The 21,477-nt window shown below is 38.0% G+C and overlaps 1 protein-coding gene across 1 annotated transcript; it reads right to left on the reverse strand.

Annotated features, from left to right (window-relative positions):
* Positions 1 to 422: 422 nt before the first annotated feature.
* Positions 423 to 14,101, reverse strand: NTS (neurotensin). Its single transcript, XM_074902777.1, has 4 exons — positions 13,874 to 14,101; positions 10,313 to 10,374; positions 3,884 to 4,108; positions 423 to 1,269 (listed from the first exon to the last, which is right to left on the reverse strand). The coding sequence occupies exons 1-4, from the start codon at positions 13,932 to 13,934 to the stop codon at positions 1,123 to 1,125; spliced, it is 495 nt and encodes a 164-aa protein (XP_074758878.1). The 5' UTR covers positions 13,935 to 14,101; the 3' UTR covers positions 423 to 1,122.
* Positions 14,102 to 21,477: the final 7,376 nt, after the last annotated feature.

Genomic DNA, 21,477 nt, shown 5'->3' on the forward strand with positions numbered 1-21,477 from the left:
TTTTATCAGACTGTTCTCCTCCAGACTGGAACCCAGGATCAGGTCTCAGGTACACACCACAGACACAGAGCTGGAAAATGTGTAAGTTACAGGTGGCACTTGATTCCTCACGGCTTGAAAACAAATTTTTCCATACTGGGAGCTTCCCACTCCTTCAGCTTCCAAGACTGTCTTTAACCTCTGAAACTGCCTGTTGATATTACAAATGTATAGAGGGAAGGAAAGGAAATGCCTTTTAAGATGTCCTGATGTTAAATTCATCTTTCAAATATTTCTCCCAAGTTTCTCATATAACCAGATTAGTATTTTAACAGTGACAGCATAGGAGCATGAATCAACTTTTTTTTTTTTTTTTTTTTTTTTTCCTGAGCATTCATAGATTAGGTAGACACTATAAATTCTTTTACTGATTTAATAAATTGTTTTCTTTATTTAGTCAGTGATATACAGGACTCTGAAGCACATCTGGGTTTGTTCTCACTAGCATACTTTGATAATGTCTCATTTGTGTATTGTTTTCTTAAACTATGGCTCTTCAGTGGAGAGTTAGGAGTCAAGAACTCAAAATTCATTTACAAGCAGGTTATTTAAAATATGAATTTTGAAATTGCTACTTAATAGGTAGCTGATAGTATTTTCTTCCTTCCTTAGACCTAATTCCCAATAAATTAAACTGACCATTACATAAAATATTGTGGCACTTCTGACTAGTGTATTATATAAAAATTTGTAAGCATATATATGTTTGAGGTGTTGCATTAAGGAATTGTAAGATTCTCAGTAGGGTTTATGGACAATATCAATTTACATGGTGTATGTTTGTGTGCTTTATAAAATAGGAAAAGACTACAGTATTGTTGGAAATATGTTGACATCTCAATTTTGTACAATACATCATGCTTAGAAACTAGATTTATTTGCAAATGTATTGGTCCAATTAATCTCAAGTAGGAAAAAAATCACAATCAAGAAACAGCAATTGCAAAAAAGACACAGTTATGTCATAATCTTGATGATTTTCCATAGTATATTTTCACACAAGTATGATTTAAGATTTAAGTAAGATAACCATAATGCACAGTTACCTATAAACTAAATATACATTTGTTTTCTTCTGGTGCATCAGTAATATGAACTTCTCTTAAGTATGTATGGTCTTCTAGCTTTGTTCACATGTAGCTGCCGTTTCAGAATATAAGGGTTTTTTCTTTTCATTATTTCCTTATCTTGGCTTGAGTTCTCTAGCTCAAAAGCATCTTGCTGAAGTAACTGTAGGATGCAAGAAGATACACAATATTAATAGATTTTTTTGGTGATGAAAATCATCAATTCTTAGAAAGCTTTCTAAAACTTAAACATCTGCCACCAAGAAAAATCTTTACCATAGTAGTTGTGGGTTTAAAAAAAAAAAAAAAAAAAAAGAAAGAAAGAAAGAAAGAAAGACCAAAATTTAAGACACAAAACTAAGATCAGACCAAAGATGATCTGCAGCCTATGGAGGTGATATTTAAATTCCACTGAAACAAATTAGATCATTGGCTTTGACTAGAGAGAAAAGCTGGCATGTCCTCCTTGGACTAAAACTCAAATTGCCTGAAAACTTCCTAAGGACTGTCATTCTGTAAACACTCATTTAGGCAAAACACCTCCTAAAACACCCACGGCTTGCTGGCTTTGAGCAATATTATTTATCTGCAACTTCCTACAGCTAAAAAGTCAAAATATGTAATAACAAATAAGAAATTAAATAAAGAACAAGAAAGTCAAAATTTTGTTAATTGAAATTTCTTATATAACTGTGTTTTGTGTTTTACTTGGAGTTTTCAAAGTGTTCTGCTTAGATTTGTTCTTGCTTTATGTGTTAAGATTTCATCCATTCTCACATCAAGTTCTTCCATGGTCAAGTACAGTCCTACTGTCTGGCTGAAAGGTATTAAACTTGAAAACATTTTTGTACTCACCTCAGTATTTCCCTAAGCAATCAAACACTTACTTAATTACTTAATAAATGAGTGCTCATCTAAACTCTATTTAGATGGGAAAACTCTCATAGTTTCAACAGACTTTGGAGTCAATTCTCGATGAATAAGATCACAAGAACTTCCTTCATTATAGAAATTGTTTATTTCAAGCCTTCTTCAATCCTTCTCCCTCTGGCACTATCCTTCTCTTATTGTCTTATAAACCTCTGCACTGCATAAGCGTGTTCCTAAGCTGAGAGAGGAATATTCTTTTTCAATTTCAAATGCAGTACTTTTAGGAGTGATGATTCCCAACCACCACAAGAGGTGATGCAACTGTAAAGTAAGAAACTGTGATTAAGTCATATGGGCTATTGCATATAGTCAGTTCTGTGGTATCTCGTTGTCATGGTTTAACCCCAACTGGCAACTAAGCACCACACAGCTGCTCACTCACTCCTCCCTGCTCCCAGTGGGACAGGGAGGAGAATCGGAAAGGGAAAAAGAGTAAAACTTGTGGGCTGAAATAAGAACAGTTTAATAATTGAATTTATATAATAATAATAATAATAATAATAAAGATAACAAAAAGAGAGTGAAATAAAACCCAAGAAAGACAAGCGATGCAGAATGCAATTGCCCACCACCCACTGACCAATGCTCAGGCAGTGCTTGAGCAGCAATCCACCCCTCCTGCCAACTCCTCCAGTTTATATACTGGGCATGATGTCATATGCTATGGAATATTCCTTTGGCCAGTTTGGGTCAGCTGTCCTGGCTGTGTCCCCTCCCAACTTATGCCCCTCCAGCCTTCTTGCTCGCAGAGCGTGAGAAGCTGAAAAATCCTTGACTTAGTATAAACACTACTTAGCAACAACTAAAAACATCTGTTATCAACATTATTCTCATTCTAAATCCAAAACACAACACTATATCAGCTACTAGGAAGAAAATTAACTCTATCCCAGCTGAAACCAGGACAGTACTTTTAAGCAATAAATGTACTGATGAAAAAAGTCCTCAGGAAACTGGTTCTCAAAGATGTTGCAGTCTTTTGTATGCACCATCCCAGCTAATATGAAGGCTTGAGAATAAGCCTGCAAATGCAGAGCTGTGATTCAGCAAACAAAAGAGTATCAAGATTCAGTCACGGACTGGTGACAGCTAAAGAAACTGGATTTACTGGAAAGTGGGTAGTAACACTGAAATATATTTTTTTGCTAAGCAAAGCAGTTTTTATTGTAATATATGACAATGCAAGTGGATTGTGTCCAGTGTGCATCTATGTGATTATTGTGCTAAAATAAATATCACAAATGGACTATAAACAAGCACTATTTAAGAGCAGCAATCTTCATACAATCATAGTGTCAATGTCCAGGACCCTCTTTAGGTGTGGGGAAGCAAAAAGGAAGACTTGCCTTGCTACCAGTTTCCTAGCAATGCTAAGAAGTCCAGAGTACCTGGTAAAATTACATGTACACATGGGCATGTGTCCATGCATTTTGAATGCAGCTTGCCTTAGGGCCTTAAAAGGGTTTTCAGGAACTGCCTACATTTAGTTATTCCTCAATAAATTTGAAGTAACTTCATGTCTGTTAAGCAGATATTAATTTTGTGTTCTGGCATAGAATTCACTTTTATGTGTTTGTTTGGTTTCTTGGAATGGCTACAAAGAGTGGAGAAAGTATGTAGTTAAGAATAGTTCTCATTTATCCATGGGTTGTTATAAAAAACAGACAGCTCATCAGAAACTACATTAATTCACAACTCTTTAAATAAGAGGCATATTAGAGGTATTAGAGAACGAAAGCTCAGATGATATGTCAAGGGTCACAGATACAGATTTTAAAACACCACTACAAACAGAGCCTGAGAGTTTAACAGCAGTTGAAACATGCATTTCTGGCAGTTTGTTTTACCTCCCAATGCTGAAAGGCTCTGCTGTGGCAAACTTTTTGGAGTTGATATACTGTCAGCATTGCTTCCAAGCTGAAGCCATCCAGAGCAGCAGGAAACTGTCTTCCTGAAATGAGATCCTCTTCATCTACCTCTACTGTTTCCTCCACTTGGTTGTTTATGTTGTTGACAAGATTGCAGACATTTAGCAGGGTCATTTTCCAGTAAGGAAGTTTTGCTCTATTAATCTGAAAATACAAATACCCACTCTTTAACATGTTGCAATTTTAATTTTGTTTTTTAGTAATAATGTGTGACATTCAAACATTCTGGTAGGAACAACTATGTGTGTTCAAAGTACTTTTCATCTGCTCAACTTTTAGGCAATAATTAGAGAGTGCTGAAATTAGGACAACTCATTTATTAAACGCACTAAGTCTGTTTGCCCACAGCCTTACCCCCCAGGTAGATACACAAGATGAAAAACTAAAGTGCTACCAAACAAGAATGGTAGCATTTCATAGTCATTCTGCACAGGTGCAAACAAAAACACAGATGGAAATTAATATAATATAAATTCACAGGTGTAAATCAGGGCAATGAGTCAAACCCACTGGATAAATTCCCAGTACTGGAATCCAAGGTGGATGCCTGGGGTTAACTAGACGCTCCTCCCCAGTTCAGAACAAATAGCAGTCATTTCAAAATTCCCTGAGAAAAGGAACAGAGTCCCTGCTTCAGGGCAAGCTGTCTGATGAGGCTGGGTCTAAAGTTATGGAATGTGTAAGCCCCAGAATTTTTGGATCCTGGAGACTCCTGAGCCTGAGAGATGTGAATCAAAGGTCTACAGGCTTAGATGAAGATAGAACAAAGATGAAACAGAGCTGTTCAAAAAATTTATTCCTTATTTGGTAACTGGACTGAAAAACTCAGACCAACTGTATTTAGGTGGTTCATAATGGAGCTGTTCAGAGGTGTTATAGAAAGGCAGGCATAAAGAAATTTCACCATGGTTTGTCTCAAATTTTGCTTGCTCCGGTATCTTGCACTATTTAGGACCTATTCAACTTTTTAAAATCTTGAAAAAGATAATTTTTACTTTTCTACTGGTACTGTTCTTTCCAAGCAGTTGTGGCAGTAGCCTTTTTCAGTTTTGATTATCAATAGAAAAAAGTAAGTGAAAACCCTAATTCTCACCTCATTCACTGCTTTTCATATCTTTGCTGCTTTCTTTGTTCTCCCACTAGAAATAATTTCTTTCAAATTGTATTCGTTTTAGTGATGAGTATGGAAATTAGTTTCCATAAACTAAAACTGGTGACATAGTAATCTCCAATCAAAAGCAAAATAGCAAATTCCTATTTATTATTGGCAAGGGTTTTTTGCAGTTCACATTAGCATTACACTTTACCTATAAACTGAAATGTAGTGGCTTCTTTTAGTGGATGTACAAAGTTAAATATAGTATCACATTAACATAGACATTGCCTTTTACATACTGATGGCATTAAGAGGGTGGATGCAGTGTTTACTCAGCTGAACATTAGGTAACAACATAATCTGTGTTTCTTTAAAGCACCTTCCTCACAAAGGGGCATTATATGCAAGATTTATGCATATTCACCACACTTTACTATTTTTTGGAAGGAAAATAAAGAAAATGAAGAGGAGTGAGGAAGAAACAAGAAAAGCTGGCATCTCTATCAGCATTAGTTACAAAAAATTAACTTTTGGTCATAATCATTACTCCAATAACATCTGATATACGCATGCCTTCCAAAATGAGAATAATTTAGTCTTTTAATAAAACCCCTGCATGTTCTCAGACTCCTGACAAGGCTCATAAAAGAAAAGTATTTTGTTTTCGGGCTAAGAAGAAAACAAATCTCAAATCTTATTCAAAAGCTTGAAATTGGTTCTGCATTGTTTACTTTGAGCTCATCTGTTGTCCCATCTACGTGCCTTAATTAGCCTGTTGAATTATTTGAAAAGATGTGACAGGTTCAAAACAAAAATTAACCTCTTTGCAGGATGTCTAATTTAATTAACAGAAGTTAAACTAGCAAAAAAAGCAAGTGCAATTTCAAAATCTTCTTTGGTCTGTTTTAAAATATTTGTGAAATATGGAAGTATGGAGCTTTCCATAGCAAACGAGGAGGCTTTTCCAGTGCAATTCTCTCTCCTGGGTATACAAAAGAAATGTAAACTAGCATGACAATAGCTAAATTGCAGTGAAGAATAAAATCTAGGGAAAATGCTACATGATCAAGTGACAGTTCTGATTTTAAAAAACCCAAAAATATTACAGTGGATGGGAACAGAAGAGGAAAGGATAGAGAAATTTTTTACGCCTACTTGCATAATTTATATAATCTTTTTGATCTAAAGTTACTACGTTATCTTAGCCTGATGCATGTCTATGTTTAAAGGAATTTTCCTCTATATATTAGTAAAATACTTAAATAGCAGACTTCAAAAGATGAAATTGTTCTTAGCTGCTACTTAGGAGGTTAGGGGAAAAAAATTTCACAGGGCTGTCTGCAAGCATGCTTCATTTGTTAAGGGAGTCTAATTCCCATTTATACCATGCATCTATCACCTCAAAATATTTTTACCTGGATACATCTGCTTCTGACTTACACTGCTGTCAGCTCACAAAACAAGGTCATAAAGCATTAGGAACTTCAGTCAAACCTGAAATAAATTTTTTAACTTAACATGGATCTCTCCAGGTCATGTCCAGTCACTGAACAGAGCAGTTGCTACTTTTCTAATCTCCTGCACTATTACAGCAAGCACTACAATCAGACAGCTTTGTTTTATAGGTTATGGGAAATCTCTGAAGTCGTTATCCTAAAGGAATATATAGAAACACAGTTTAAGATGACCATAATCTAAATGTTCAGGTACATTTCTAATGTGTGATATATTGTCCCCACTGGTCTAACAACAACTACAGCTGCTCAAGACGTATTTTGGAAACACCTATGAAAGAGATCAAGGAACCTGTCTGTATCTGCCAAGATAGAACTGACTTTAAGATTAACTTGGAAAATATCTGGGAGTGTTCTGAAGGAACCACAGCGATTGTAGTATGAATCAGAATTTAAGTTATTAATGCTGAAGTGAATATGATGTATTAATTTCCATTGTTGAACATGCTTCTGAAATAAGACTCAGATATGTAGTTTCCTATACATCATGTATCTTGAAAGAGAATTTTAAATCATCTAAGAAACTAAAATGAGTTTGAGAATATTTCCTTCTCTGGCAACAGAACAGTCTTGTTCTGTGAAAGATTAAAGAGAATCCCAAGTTATAACTTATATATCTTTTTCCTTCCATTTCTGGTTGGATGCTACCCTTGATAGTTTGTGTAAGATACTTCTTATGTTATAATGCATACCTCCCAAATGTTTTGGGTTTTTTTCTGAAAAATAAACTTCAATTCCCTGCTTTTTATATTCTTGTCTTTATCTAGTAAAAGTAGATGAAAAACAAATTCATAACCAAGTACAACCCAGGGTAATGTAGGATCTCTGTGGTTCCTTTTCAGAATAGTAATTGAATTTCATTCAGACTGTAACCATAGAAATAATACAAATATTCTCTGTCTTTAAGCAGATGTGGTATCGAGTTCTGTTACAGTGGAAGTTCTTCCATGGTGTATACTAATGTCTGTAAATGTAGTGAATTTTTATGTGATGACTGAGTCAGGAAGTCAGTAACTCCTAGACACCTGTAACCTCACCTGCCTCTGACAAGAAGGCTAAACTGTCTGGGCACATACAGGCAGCAGTAGGCATCCTAGAACTGTAAGAAGCTTAGAAGATCCAAGACTTCAGAAAATTCATGTCAGTAGGGATCCCAAAGGTGAAGCATATTCTAGTGATGATATATTCTTCAAGGGAACACCTTTTTTTTTTTTTCCTTTTTTCCTTTTTTTTCCCCCTTTTTTCTCCCCTTTTCCATCCCCCCCCCCCCCCCTTTTTTTTTCTTTACCATCACCTCAATCTTGTTTGAGTTCAGGATATTCCTCATGCAAGTGGTGGTTTCAGGCAAGCATTTATTTGCTATCTATTTGATACAAAAGAGATACAGTAGATAACAGTCCACACATTTGTGACACTTCAGATTGCGTTGTTTTACCAGATCTTCCAAATGGCTCTTTAGATTTTGTCTTAGAGAAAAGACAGATAAAGCATTTTAGGGACTTGTTTGATATCTTCTGTGAGATGTAATAGCAGGGAAAGGTGATAAACTGTAACGTATGTTGAAGACAGGTTGTAAAAAGAATGGATATACTTCTTTAAAGATGGAGAGTGATGCAGCATATAAATAACTTTAAAGAGCAGTTTGAAAAGGGCTAGTAGACACTGGACAGCAGTCTGTAAAGTCAAAAGCATATGGTAACTCTTTCCATAATATTGGATAGACTACTGAATGTTGCAAAGATGTGTGCTTAAACCCCAGCTGTAGTCTTGATACTATGCTTCACAAGTGCCTACTTAGGAAGACTTTTTCTGTCAAAATATAGAACCACAAGCAATAATCCACTTTTCTGCATTTTTAGATCTGAGCTTTCATAAACGATTTTTTTCTTCCCCCCCCCCCCCATCTTAAAGCTATTTAAACTGTCTGAATTGCTCTTGCTGCTTATGAGCAAGTCAGTGTCAAAGACAGTTAATGCAATTTAACAGTAATTGACCTCAACTGGAACCAGATCTCGGGCACAATACGAGACAGTTTTTACACATAACGTCCTCAAATTTGTCCCTCACACCAGACCTATACTTTTGTTCTAAAGAGGGTTAAAAGCTAGCAGAGGACAACAGGAAAAAAAAAATCTCAGTAATGAATGGAATAGTGGTATGCCTCTTGTAGAAGCATTTATGCACACTTCTTAGCATGCCTTACCTTGATGTCAAGAGACAATATATATTGAACTAAAGAATCCAAGATTGTGATTGAAGGCAGGATAATGCAGAATTAAAGCAATGTCTCCACCATGCATCTACTGTTCCTGTCAACTTCAGATGTCACGTGACTTATGGTATATACCACAAGGAAACTGAATAGCAAGCTATGTGATGTAGAACAACATATAAGAGTATTATGACAAACATAATTACATCACCAACTGGTGCACTGTATTTGTGCATTTTTAGTTACCTGAGATTGTGCTCTATGCTGAGAGGGAGGAAAAGATGGAAATGGAATTTAGATTCACAGTTTCACTAAAGTCAGTAGTAGAAATACCGATAGCTGCAGGGTTTCCTCCCAGGGCATACTATATTTTGTCACACAAAGAACCATTCTTGTCAGCCTCCTACATTTAAAGTTGTCTCAGGAAAAGAATATCAATTACATTTTTCTGCACCGTAGGGAAGAGAGTAGCAAACAGGTTTATTTGGCATCTGAGGCTAATTACCATGCCCATAAAGAACGTGGGAATCTAAGAACTGCCAGACCAGATCAAAACTATTTATTTTCTGGCCTCATTTTTTATTCTAGTCTGTTCAAAGGATCCTGTAAAAAGCTCACATATAAGCAAATACAGTAAATAGGAAGTCTTCCAGGCAGGTTTTGTCCTTAACCTTCAACTAGTCATTGGTTTATGAAATTCTTTTTTTAAAAAAAATTTTAATTCTCAATTTATTTTCCATTGAATTTAATCACCACCTGAACTTCATTAGAACAAAGAATTAAAACATTCAACCATGGCACTCGTTTCAGGGTTTGTTCTTTAATATGTTGCTGAAGAAATATTAGACCTATGTATTTCTTAGATCATTCACAGAAAATAACAGTGTTGAGAAAGTGTTTGTCTATCAGCCTGTTCAATACATATGTGCAACATTTTCTGCTTCACCTTGTCAATATGAGATTGGAACTGAATTTTTGTGTATTTGTATTAAATGACTACGTACATCGCTCACAGTTTGGCAACTTGTCAAGGAAATGTCATTTATCAGATTAATATTTTCACAGTCATGCCCCCATGTTCCTGTAGTAATGATATGATTAAATTCCTAAACCAAAATCAGCATAAGTATTAGTTTTTGCTTTACAACTGTCTTAATTTTATATGCATATAGGAAAAGTTCGGTATAACAATATCACTTACGGATTTGACTCAAGGTTAATTTAGCTTTCATCAGGCGTAATCCTATTGGAAACACATTTCCTCATATAAATTTACATCTCTGCACATAACGCAGTTTTGACAGTTTAATGGGAGTAGCCATGTTATGAATGAGCAGCACTTTTAGTGTGTCACATCAACACCTTTAAATTTCCTTTGAACTGGAGAAAATCTTGGACCAAAGTAATGTCTAGCACTGAACTTTTTTGTCTAGACCATAGGTTATTACTTTGTGCAAAGACTTCTAGGTTTGTAATGAGAATTAGTTTGCTCCCTACCCATCAGCTAAAAGAGGAAAAATAATTACCTTTGATGTGTACATATTGGTCAATAAATCTGCTTCTAATGCTTTCATTTCCTCTTCTGAGTCTGGGAATAAACCAGAAACATATGTTTATTATTTCATCATAAATCATGGGCATTTCAATTCAGCGCACAGAATTTAGATGTATCGATGAATTCTGAGAAACAAACAATCAAACCCCAAACAAACAAGTCAGATAAAAACACAGCAAACTGATCTAGAGGGACTGTGAGGAGTCTTCAGGTAACAGCAACATCATGTTACAATAGATACTCACTACCTTTTTGAAGCATGATCAAGCTCATTGAAGTGAATGAAATGATTCATTAATCTCACTACACTGATAGACAGGACCCATAATCTGCAGCCCTTTCAGTAAACAAAACTGCTGCAATATTCTTCTTTCAAAATCAGTATGAGTTTCATAATCACTATTTGTTACCTTTGCTTACTTTGGAAGATTTTGGATATTTATTCTCAAAGAATATTTATTTAAGTAGCAGCTAAGCACTTAGGTGAATGGCAGTTACGATTACTTGACACGATTTAGTCTTGATTATTCTTGGTTAAATTAAGAATATTTTTACTGACGTGAGGAAAATGAGCTTAACCAGTTTGTGATACCAGCTCTTAACAATGCATATACCAAAAAAAAGTATTCTGACTGAAAGTCTGAGGATTTTCTTTACTAATTTAATTGACCTTTGATCGATCAGCAGACTTGAAAGAGCTGTGATTTGGTGAATAGGGTAAAAATTGCAGTAGAAAGAGAAAACAGCCACAAACTTTTCTTTGTGTTGTACAGAGTCACAAGGAAGATCTAGTGCCTTGCAAATGTAGCAGCAATCACAGCTCGAAGGTGAGATATATGCAGAAATTAGTTAAGACTTCAAGAGAAGCAGAGTTCCACATGGATTTAATATTTCCTGGAATACCAGCAGTCAAACAATACACTTACATTTCAAACCAGACTAAACCAAACTCTATTGCATATTCATATAAGTCATATCTCACTTTCATCAAAACAATCTACACTGTTGGCATATAACACCTTACCACAGAGTCTGTGGACAGATTCTGCCTATGCCTTAATTTCAGGGATCATCACTACCTTTCACAGAACATGAGACTGTAAGGGACCTTTTATACAAATATGTGCTAATCTGTCATAGATTTCTGCTAGCATAGGAAGCCAACCATTATAATGCTCTTAAAAATCTGTCATGTTCAATCTTACCTCCACTATGTTTCCTGTTTGGGGAATTCTTCCAGACTATCTGTGGTTATTCACATTCTTCTAAATTCAAGCCTAATTTATTTCTAATTACAAATTTACTAATGGTTTACACATAACTTCCTTCACTACAAATTATACCTTTCTATTTGTAATATTTAACCAACTCATGTATTTTTCGAGAGCAATCACAGCCCTTCCACACTCCTGTTCACCTTTGCATTACCAGCACACTGTATTCATTCCTACTGTTCGCACTGAAGTTATTATTGAAAATATTAGACTGGTTTGTAGATCAGTATTATGGCAAGTCACTAGCAACTAAATCTCCAACCTAATGCCCTTCAGCCCTTTCAGCACTACAGGTTGTCAGTGTTACATGGTCTCTTAACGGGTTTACCATTAGCCAGAGTTCTGCTGGAAGCACAAGATCACCTCAGCTGAATTTCTACTAATGACAGCAGCAGCTCCTGTGAATGGGTAAGTGGCACATGTGTGATAGCGTCATGATTTGTGGTGTCCTGGGTCATACCAGCTGAGGACAATGAAGACTTGTGTCTGGCTAGCACCTGGTTTTTATATTCTATAGAGGATAGCTTCCACACCGTTGAGGTCAGAAGATAGCTACAGATGTGGAAGATAGGTATGTATAAAGATGATTGAGAAGTCTGGAAGACATTATTTAGGAGGCCATTCAAGATTCCTCAAGTGAAGTATAAAGCAAGATGAGGAGAAAGAGAAGGGACCACATCCATGTAATTCAAGAGACAGATGAGGAACAAAAGCCTAAAAAGAGCAAACTCTCAGAGAGCAATATATAAAACGTCTGGTTACACATTATCATTCAAATCAGAGGGAAATTCACAGTTTGATGTTCTCTTGATTCCCTTCTTGTTGACAAGCAATACAGTTTCTATTCAGATATTCACATTCTACAGGAATAGTTACATTCTACAGGTACAACTTTACCCTGAGGGCAAACATTTTTGAAAGAAAATTAGAATGAATTATCATTTTCTTTATGACACAACTGTCCATATTACTTAAAATGAATTTGGTCCCTCCACACAAGCTTCTCCATGACATTTCTCATTTAAATATAATTTCAAATTTTCAAGCAAATAAACCATCATGTCAGTTACACATTAATTTTGATTCTGGGGGGGTTTATGTGCCTATTTTAATTTCCACTGATTTTTTTTTTTCTTTAGTGGGCTTTCCTTCAGGCTCTACAAACAGCTGAATTTGAATCTGACTCACTGAAAACACTGGTCAAGTAATGGTTTAAAAAACTTCAAATATATAGGGAGAAAATAATAAATGTTAAGCCTTGTCACTAAGATCACCAGTTCTCTAAAATATACAGACTGATTATGTTTAAGCTGTGATAAAATGCAGGTATTGTGTGTGTTAACATCCTTCTTTAGCAGGGGAATACAAGTCGGAAATTTTAATTTAAAGCAAGAATTAGGAATTCTGAGTCCTCTTGAATAGTGAAACTGAAAAATGAAGCTACTTGTAAATTTTTCACTTTACATTTTGTGGAGTGAAAAATTAAGGTAATTCACAAGTTAGTTAAGACTGGATTTTGAAGCCTATTCTGCTTCATCTCTGTGTGTATACACCTGTTTAATCACCACCATACCTATTTTTGGTCATAAATAGGGCACAAATGACACACACTTAGCTGTGTCATTATCAAAACGACCAGGCAATGCATTTTAATATATGCTCCTCTTTTTTAAGGTTTCTAAAGCAATTGTTCTTGAAGTAGAAATTCACTTACATTAACCTTCCTATTGTGTGATCTGCATCAGATTCATCATCTTTTGTCATCATTTCAGATCAGCTGCTACCAATTTTTCCCCAGAATACTAAAAATGTATTTCTGTCACTAAAAAGTGACTAAAGTGCATATATGTTCATGTTGATTTGGATTATGGCAGCTGTTCCTACGAGTTGCAGAAATTATAATTCCTATGATAGTTTCGAAATACGTGGTATTCAGTAAATCACAAATGAGGCAGCGTAATCAAGCAGATGGTCAACACTGATCTGTATTTGCAGTGACGGGTGTACACTAACTGCCATGGTGTAGGTGCTGTGAGACGGAACGGTTTATAAAATGAAGGAGAAAGTTCTGGGAGCGATGGGAAAATGATGGTGGCCAGCGCCCTTTACCAGGGCCGGTAGCCCGAAGCGACTTCACCTCCATGCCGGCGGTCCCCGCCCCGGGCCGCGGGAGCGACGTCGGGGGACGCGGAGCCGGGCGCGCTGCGGGGCAGCGCCCGGGCGGAGGGAGGCGGCGCGGGGCGCCGGCGGGGACTTACCTGAGCAGAGGCTGCAGGAGGCCAAGGCCAGCAGCACCGCGCACACCAGCTGGGCTCTCATCCTTGCCGCGCCGCCCTCTAGAAAGTAAAGTCCATAAATCCTGGGGAGAGACGGAGAGAGACAGACAGACAGAGAGAGAGAGCCCCGCCGCTCCGCGCCCTCAGCACGCGCTCTGGCGGGCGGCTGCAGGCACCAGACGGGGCACCCGGACCCTTCCCCAACTATATAAGCCGCGGGGTGATGTCACGGCGGTGTCGCCATCGCCTCCTGACGAAGCTCCCTCCCTCCTCCTCCTCCACCCCCCCACCCCTTCTCCGCTCCCGCTGCCCCCTTCCCGCCGCTCCGCGCCCGCCAGCGCTGACGCCAGTGACCGCCTGACGCACGCGGAGCCCCGCGGGGCGCGCAGCGGGGCGCGCAGCGAACCCCCGCACCCACCGCCGCGAGGGGCGGTCGGAACGGGCTTTTCCCGAAAAGGCAACTATCCTCTGGTTACCCCGAAGCCCCGAAATATTTTTATTATAATTATTAAAAAAAAAAAAAAAGAAAAAAAAGAAAAGTTGCCGCAGTTGCTCGGACTCCTGGCGCGTGCTGTGCGCTGGGTCAGGGGCGGGAAGCGGCTGCACCTAAACCTGCGCACCGCGCGTAGCGCCGCCGTCCCCGTGCGGTCGCCAGCTGATGCGCTTTGTCTGACATCTGTTTTACCATCCCCTCAGCGAGGGGGAAAAACCGGGGAGAGAACCGCACACTGGTCACGGGCAGGGGTGTGACACCGGGCAGGGGCAGGGGATGTGTGACAGCGGTCACGGGCAGGGGTATATAACGCAGGGCATGGGTAGGGGTATGACACCGGGCATGGGTAGCAGGAAAAAAACAAAAAAAAAACCCAAAAAAACCCAAACAAACCCAAACAAACAAAAAGCCCAAAACAACTGTGTATGAGAGAGAGAAAGATAACGGGAAAGAAGGAAAGTAACTTGATAGAAATTTTTCATAGATGCGCAAAAATTTCTGCTACCCGACACGGCGAGGCTTCCTATCACTTCTGAAGAGCGCTGGCCATAAGCCAACAGCTGTGGTTTCGAGAGAGTCCGTGCTCCTACATTTGCCTTAAGATGTACTTTTCCTGGTTGAATTTTACAATAGATCTCTTTCCTCAGCGACCAGCACAGGCCGGGCTCCGTGACCACCGTCCCGAGCTCAAGACCCAGTAACACACGCAGGGGACCCGAGGCGGGAGGCAGCTCGGCGGCGGAGCGGGCGCGGAGCGGGCGCGCAGAGCCCCGGGGCGGGGTGCGGCGCCGGGGGGTACCCGGTCCCTTCCCCGCACGCCCTGCCCTCCGTGCGTCCCCGGGAGCCCGTATCTGTGCCGGGCTCGCCTTCTGCCTTTTCCATCTCGGCTCCTGAGCCGTGAAAACCACGGACATTGTCCGACGTGGTGGGGAGGGCAGGGCGATCTTTGAGTATATAAACGTAAAGCTGGAGACTCGCATCGGCCTCCATCGCGCTACTGCTGTTACTGTGATTTTTTCTCTCAGATACAGGCAAATGCTCCATCTGTTGAATACATATACTACAATGCAGAACATTCTGATCTCTGTGAATACATTTAAGGACAGATACACATGCCGCACATAGCAGGAACGCACTCCCTGAGCGGTAGATTCTGCTGGCGTGGATGTTCTCTTCACTGCAGAAAGTTTCCTTTAAAATGCAAAGAGCAGGGTGCTGCTTTCCTCCGGGGCCCTCTGTGCCTATCTATGTGACTGAATAGATGCCACAGAAACAGAAAACACGCAGAATTTTCAAAATCATGCCACAAGGAACACCTGGTGAGAAAAAATTAATTAAGTGAATTCCTTCTTTCCTGAATCAACTTTTGCAGCACAACAAAATTTAAATTAGAATGTTGTTTTGGTTTATGGTCCAAAAAATACATCCAGAAATAAAGTTGAGTGCATTCCGGTGATATTAGGTGTTTTAAGAACATGGATTTTTTGCATACAGTTGGGAACACATCTTTCTTTCCTACTAAGAATTTAAAAAGAAGCAAGCAAACAAACAAAAGCCCCAGAACATGTTTATCACATTGTATGGGGTGTGCTAGCCTGCCAGAAAGTTTCAGCTGTCGCACATCTGCCTTAGCACAGAGGTTAGATTAGATAGCCACTCACACTCCCCTCTAGTCCTATTTTCTATTATTTCCATGATAGAGAAAGATCAATCTGCAGCTGATTTTGCTCTGTGGGTGTTCTGCAGTTTAGAAAGCTCTATGAATGAGAATCATATTTCATAGATATTTTCTAGTGCCTACTCTCTGTCACAGATTTCTTCAATAGTGTAATTGCCCATATTCTTACATAACTGGAATTTATAGGAACGAAGGGGTTTTTTTCTCACAGGAAGAGAGTAATGGCTATTTTTCCTGACATTAAAAATCTGTGATCACCTAATTGTTGCCCATTTCTATACATATATATATATATATATATATATATATAATGCTGAGATACTATTTATTACTGATTTCAAGAGGATGGTAGGTTATGGGCCATAATCTTTTTTATCATTACTCTGTTTTCACCTGTTTTTTGTGTTGGTTTAGGTTTTTCGGGTTTTGTTTTTTTTTTTTTTTTTTTTTCTGGAAAATGACAAGGCAGAAACTTCAGTGTTAAAAATCTTCTTTGCTTTCTTATCACGTTGAATGCTCTTGACATATTATCGTCAAGTCCCCTGGATCAGGCGCAACAGAGCTTGGACAATTGTATTTTTTTCTCAGTAGAACTGAACTGTCTTCTTTCTCAGATGCTCCTTTACTTACTTTTCGTAACTTTTTCCTACATCTGTAGCTTCTACTGCTCCATTAAGAATTTCATACTAGGAATGTTAACCCTTTCAACAATTAATTCCCTACATCACCTTGACTTAAGTCATCTTCATGTCACGTTTCTACTAATGAGAAATGTGCTCCAGATAAGCTTTTATAAGCAGAAAAAAACCCCAGACCACCTCTTTGCAGATGGGTCTCTCTCTTTCTTTTTAAATATTCCTCAGCTAAAGAAAACATTTATAACTATTCATTAGTTCCAGTCAGCTTGGGAAACTCAATTTATCTTTACTTGCCCTCATGTGATCTAAACAGCCTGTCCAGGCCTATAAATCAGCTCCATTCACAGCTGTGAGACATGAAGATAGTGAAACAATCAGGCAAATGGCAGATTCATGAAAGAACATATACATGAACCTCCATTTACTTTGTCATTGGAACATAAAACTACCATCATAACATATGGATGACAACCAAACACAAAAGCTGTAATCACCAAACAGACGGAGAAAACCATTCTGCTAATGATCCTACAGTAGAAGGTACTGGAGACTATAATAAGGAACAGTTGATGTTCCAGTTTGCAGTCTTATGCCTTGGGAACAGAAATAAACACAGTGAGAATGAATGGAAGGCAATTCAAGCTGTTCAATCTTGTCATTAAATATATTAATGTCTGAGATTTTTTTTGTGGATTTTTAAACAGTTTTTTTGCCAAACCTTGCAGTAGTTATAGAAGTATGGAAACTAGAAGAGGAATCATTCTGGAGATGGTCAGCAAGACAAAATTTCATGGAGCGAACTGGGCCAGGATGCTCACTCACAATCTCAAATTTGAATTTAGTTGTGATGTTTTGCCCTTACAACAGTTTGGTTATCAGCAGTTGAGGTTAACATGCTGGGCAGAAAATTGGTGACTCAATTTGTATCATATCAGCTCAAGGGACAGTAAGCTCAAGCTAAGCAACAGGACAGAGAGAGAACAGTATTTCAAAGCACATTTTAAAACATAAAGCATAGTCAGAAACTGCAGTTGAATTTCCTAGGCATTAGAGTTCTCAGCATCTCTTTCTCTGAGCTTAAAATATGTCTGGGGTTTTTGTTCTGTTTGGTCAGGACAGTGATGCTCATAAATTGATTGTCTATTCAACTGATGAATATCCTGGAGATCATCTGTGCAGCAGAGCATATCAGAAAAAAAAAATCAGAAGTAAAAAGGAGATGAAGCTTAACACACTGGATCATTCCTAAGTAAAACATTAAGCATCCTCTCTACTTGAAACCCAATCTCTTTTAGCCATTCTGTGACTCGATTTTTTAGATTTGTGAGGTTGTGCACTTCAAGGAAAACTTGAGGACTCAACTGAATAATATTCAGGAACTTACTGCTGTAGAAAAAAAAACCAAAACATAAGCAAGCACATTACTATCTGAATCAAAAATATTTTTTAATAGGCAGCAAATCTATAACACATTTTGTAAGGAGCTGCAAATCAACAGAAACTTTCTGAACATCTGATGAGCTATTTTCTTTATGTTTTAAAGTTCCAAAGTCTGAAACTGAGAAAGTGGCACTCTGTGTAGCCTATGAGGTCTACATGCATGGCAGAGCTTTTTTTCTTGATGCTTTGACGTTTCAAAAAGCAACAACATCTCAGTACCCCAAGGGATCATGATTCTGAAGTCACAGAAAATTTTGAAGTATCATCACAACAGAATGATCTGAAGTATCATTTCTTCTTTTGAATTATCTTCTCTTTCCCATTAAAGCACAATTGTTACATTTTTCTGGACTCTGAGATTCTTTAACTCTTCTCATGAAAAAAACAAATTCTCTATTTCCATTACTATAAAGCAAACACAGCACATATGCACCTACACACCTAGAGTTAAAACAACTAAAAATGTGAACCTTTTGGTCATATATATATATATGTAACTCTTTGGAAATTGTTTAGGAAAAGTGATTTTGGATTAAAAAGGCCGTACAAAACAATCTGCTCTCCTATTCCTAATATCCATTTCCTTTTTTTTTTTTTTTTTTTCTTTGACTAGAATCCTCCTATCTGAGAAAGCAAATAGTGCAGTTAGAAGTGCCACCACAGTGTGTCATGGGAGATATGCTTTGGGCACCTCCTCCTTACTTTCACCTCTCAGCAAATGCATTCCCAGGCCAGACTGCATCTGTCACATTTCTCTGATTACATATTTTCCCCAATTACCTAAGTTAATCAATTTTTCATTTCTCTCCAGTGAGCTATGAATATTTTAATTTAAGTTTCAGGATCTAATATATACAATGGACATGGGTGAAAAGCCTGATATAACTTTCTTGAAGACTGCATATTCATGTAATCCACTGTTTATCAGAGTGATCATGTGTTAAACAAATGAAATAGTTACAAGATGCAAAATTACTCTTTTAATAGTGTTACTGTTGGACTGATCAGATAACAATGATTATCCACAATTCCTGAAAGAGCAAAATGCAATTGATCTGAATTCAGAAGAGTGACTCTCTTTTCCCCGTGATATTCAGTTTTTGTGTGCAACTATTCTTCAGTTTTCCTTGGAACATGGTAACTGAAGACATGCAGTATGCACGATTACACTTGTTTAATTACATCACATACATAGGAATTGGACTCCACACTGAAACCCTTGAAATCATTCTATTTTGTCTTTCCTGTCACCTTCACAAATTTCTTAAACAATTGTGCTGTTTCCTTGTACCCAAGAGACAATTTCATTAACTAGTCATTTAAAATCACATAGACATGAAAATATTTTGAGTTAAAAATACAGAGGAATATTTCTTCAGTGCACAGTAGAGAGGCAACATCTTATTAGTACTGTAAATCACTGAGATTATGCTGAGACCTTTATTTTGGCCAGATACAGGTTCTTCCCCAGGAGTCCTTAAGAGGTTTCCTATCAATGAGTAACCGCTTCTATTTTTTATTTTATTTTTTTTTTTTTTTTTAATAAAAGGGAGCCTCACAGTCATGGACAGTCTTCCACAGTTCTACTGCAACATAAGACTAAGAATCACTGCTGCATTTCATAGAAGTGTTTCCATTATTCAATTTGTTAGTTATTTTTCCTTCTTTAGAAAATTTCATTAAGCAGGACAGAAGCACTAGTTTTAAATTTATTCTTCATATACAAAGTGCTCTGTTTGACCATTTATGAGTAGGCCATCTAAAAATAATTGTTAAATCTGACTGGTTTTGATTTAGGAGTAATCCTCAGAGGCAAAATATGAATTCAAAGAGCTGTGGTTTCAGTACTGTGCCAGCATGCACATTCCAAGTATACACCCCTTCTGCAACTTCCAGCCTTTTACCTATGAGGGATGGAAAGCATCTATGTAATTTGCACATCTGTAAACTGAAATTTGCATGCATAGTATTTAAGAAATTCCTTAGAGATTGAAAAGCAGACATCCCAATAAAGGCAGACAAAGTGGTAATAAGAATACATGTTACAACAGCAAACACAGGCAACCAATCATTTACAACATAAGAAAAACATAACTGACAAACAAAGCAAGCACCCTTTCTGAAAAATAAGGGTTTGCATCTGAAGAAAATTTTGCATTTGCATAACACCATTCAATTTCAGTGCTTTACAAACATTAATTAACTATAGCTATGTCTAAATGAAAATACAGCTTATAAATATACACTGCTCTGGAAAAAAAAAAAAAGTTTGTCATCTGTGGCAACCTACATCAGCCTTGTTTTTACTGGTAAGGCTTATCCCACGGAATGCTGAAGAGCTGCAATCTTTACCAAAACCATCCAGAGCAGTGCATCCTCCTGGACAGGTGTCATGAACAGTAGTTCCACATCTGTGATTGCCATCCATATCATAACGGCATCAAGTCTTGGTTTGCTCACTTCTCTCTCTCTCTCTCCCCTCTCTTCCTCCCAACAGAAATATGTTAGACTGGCAAGAGAACAGTTTGCTGTTATAACTGCAGGTAAACTAGGGGATTCAGCAAGCACAAAGCGCTCACACCCCAGATTAACATGATGATGTCAGCCGTGCCTTGTGCTGTAGACATGATCTCAGCTTCAAACCACCCCACTTGGTGCATTGATTTGTGCTACTGGAGCCATGTTTAATTGGGACCCAGAGGGGAATGTTTTCTAATCACTTGATGATGTAGCCCCAGTCCTGCAAACACCTCCATACATGCCTAATTTTAAGAAGATGAGTAGCATGACTCAAATGCTAAAACTTAAGCTTGTCTGTATCTGTATATTTCATGTACCTACACTGAGAAACATGAACAGTTGATTTAAACAGTGAGGCCTGGGTTGCAACTCTTGATTTTAGTGAGATATCTATGGAATACTTTAGGCATCAACTGAAAATATGTTAGCAGTCAAAGATTACAAGTAGGTTTGAAAGAGATTTACCTGGTGGTGCCCTTGTTGATTTAGGTAAAACTGAAATTTTTTGAAATCAGGAATAAATTTTTAGGGCAAAGAGACAAACTTCAGTTTCTTCCTCCTTTGCTCCTCATTGTCCCCAGTCTCTCCTGGATGAACAAGTGCTCCACCTGTATTCACTCGTAACTGGTGAGACTGCTTGTTATTCACTGATAGGGCTAACAAGTTGTGGAGGTTTGAACTCAGCAGGCAGCCAGACACCACATGTCCGGCCCTTCACCTCCTCCTCCCCCCTCTGGTAAGACAGGGGAGGGACAAAAGAAGAGAATTTGTGAGTTGAGTAAAAAGAAAGAATTTACTAAATATAAGAAGAGAACAA

The sequence above is a fragment of the Athene noctua genome, chromosome 3 (assembly GCF_965140245.1).
Source record: "Athene noctua chromosome 3, bAthNoc1.hap1.1, whole genome shotgun sequence".
In the NCBI taxonomy this organism is placed as follows: Eukaryota; Metazoa; Chordata; class Aves; order Strigiformes; family Strigidae; genus Athene; species Athene noctua.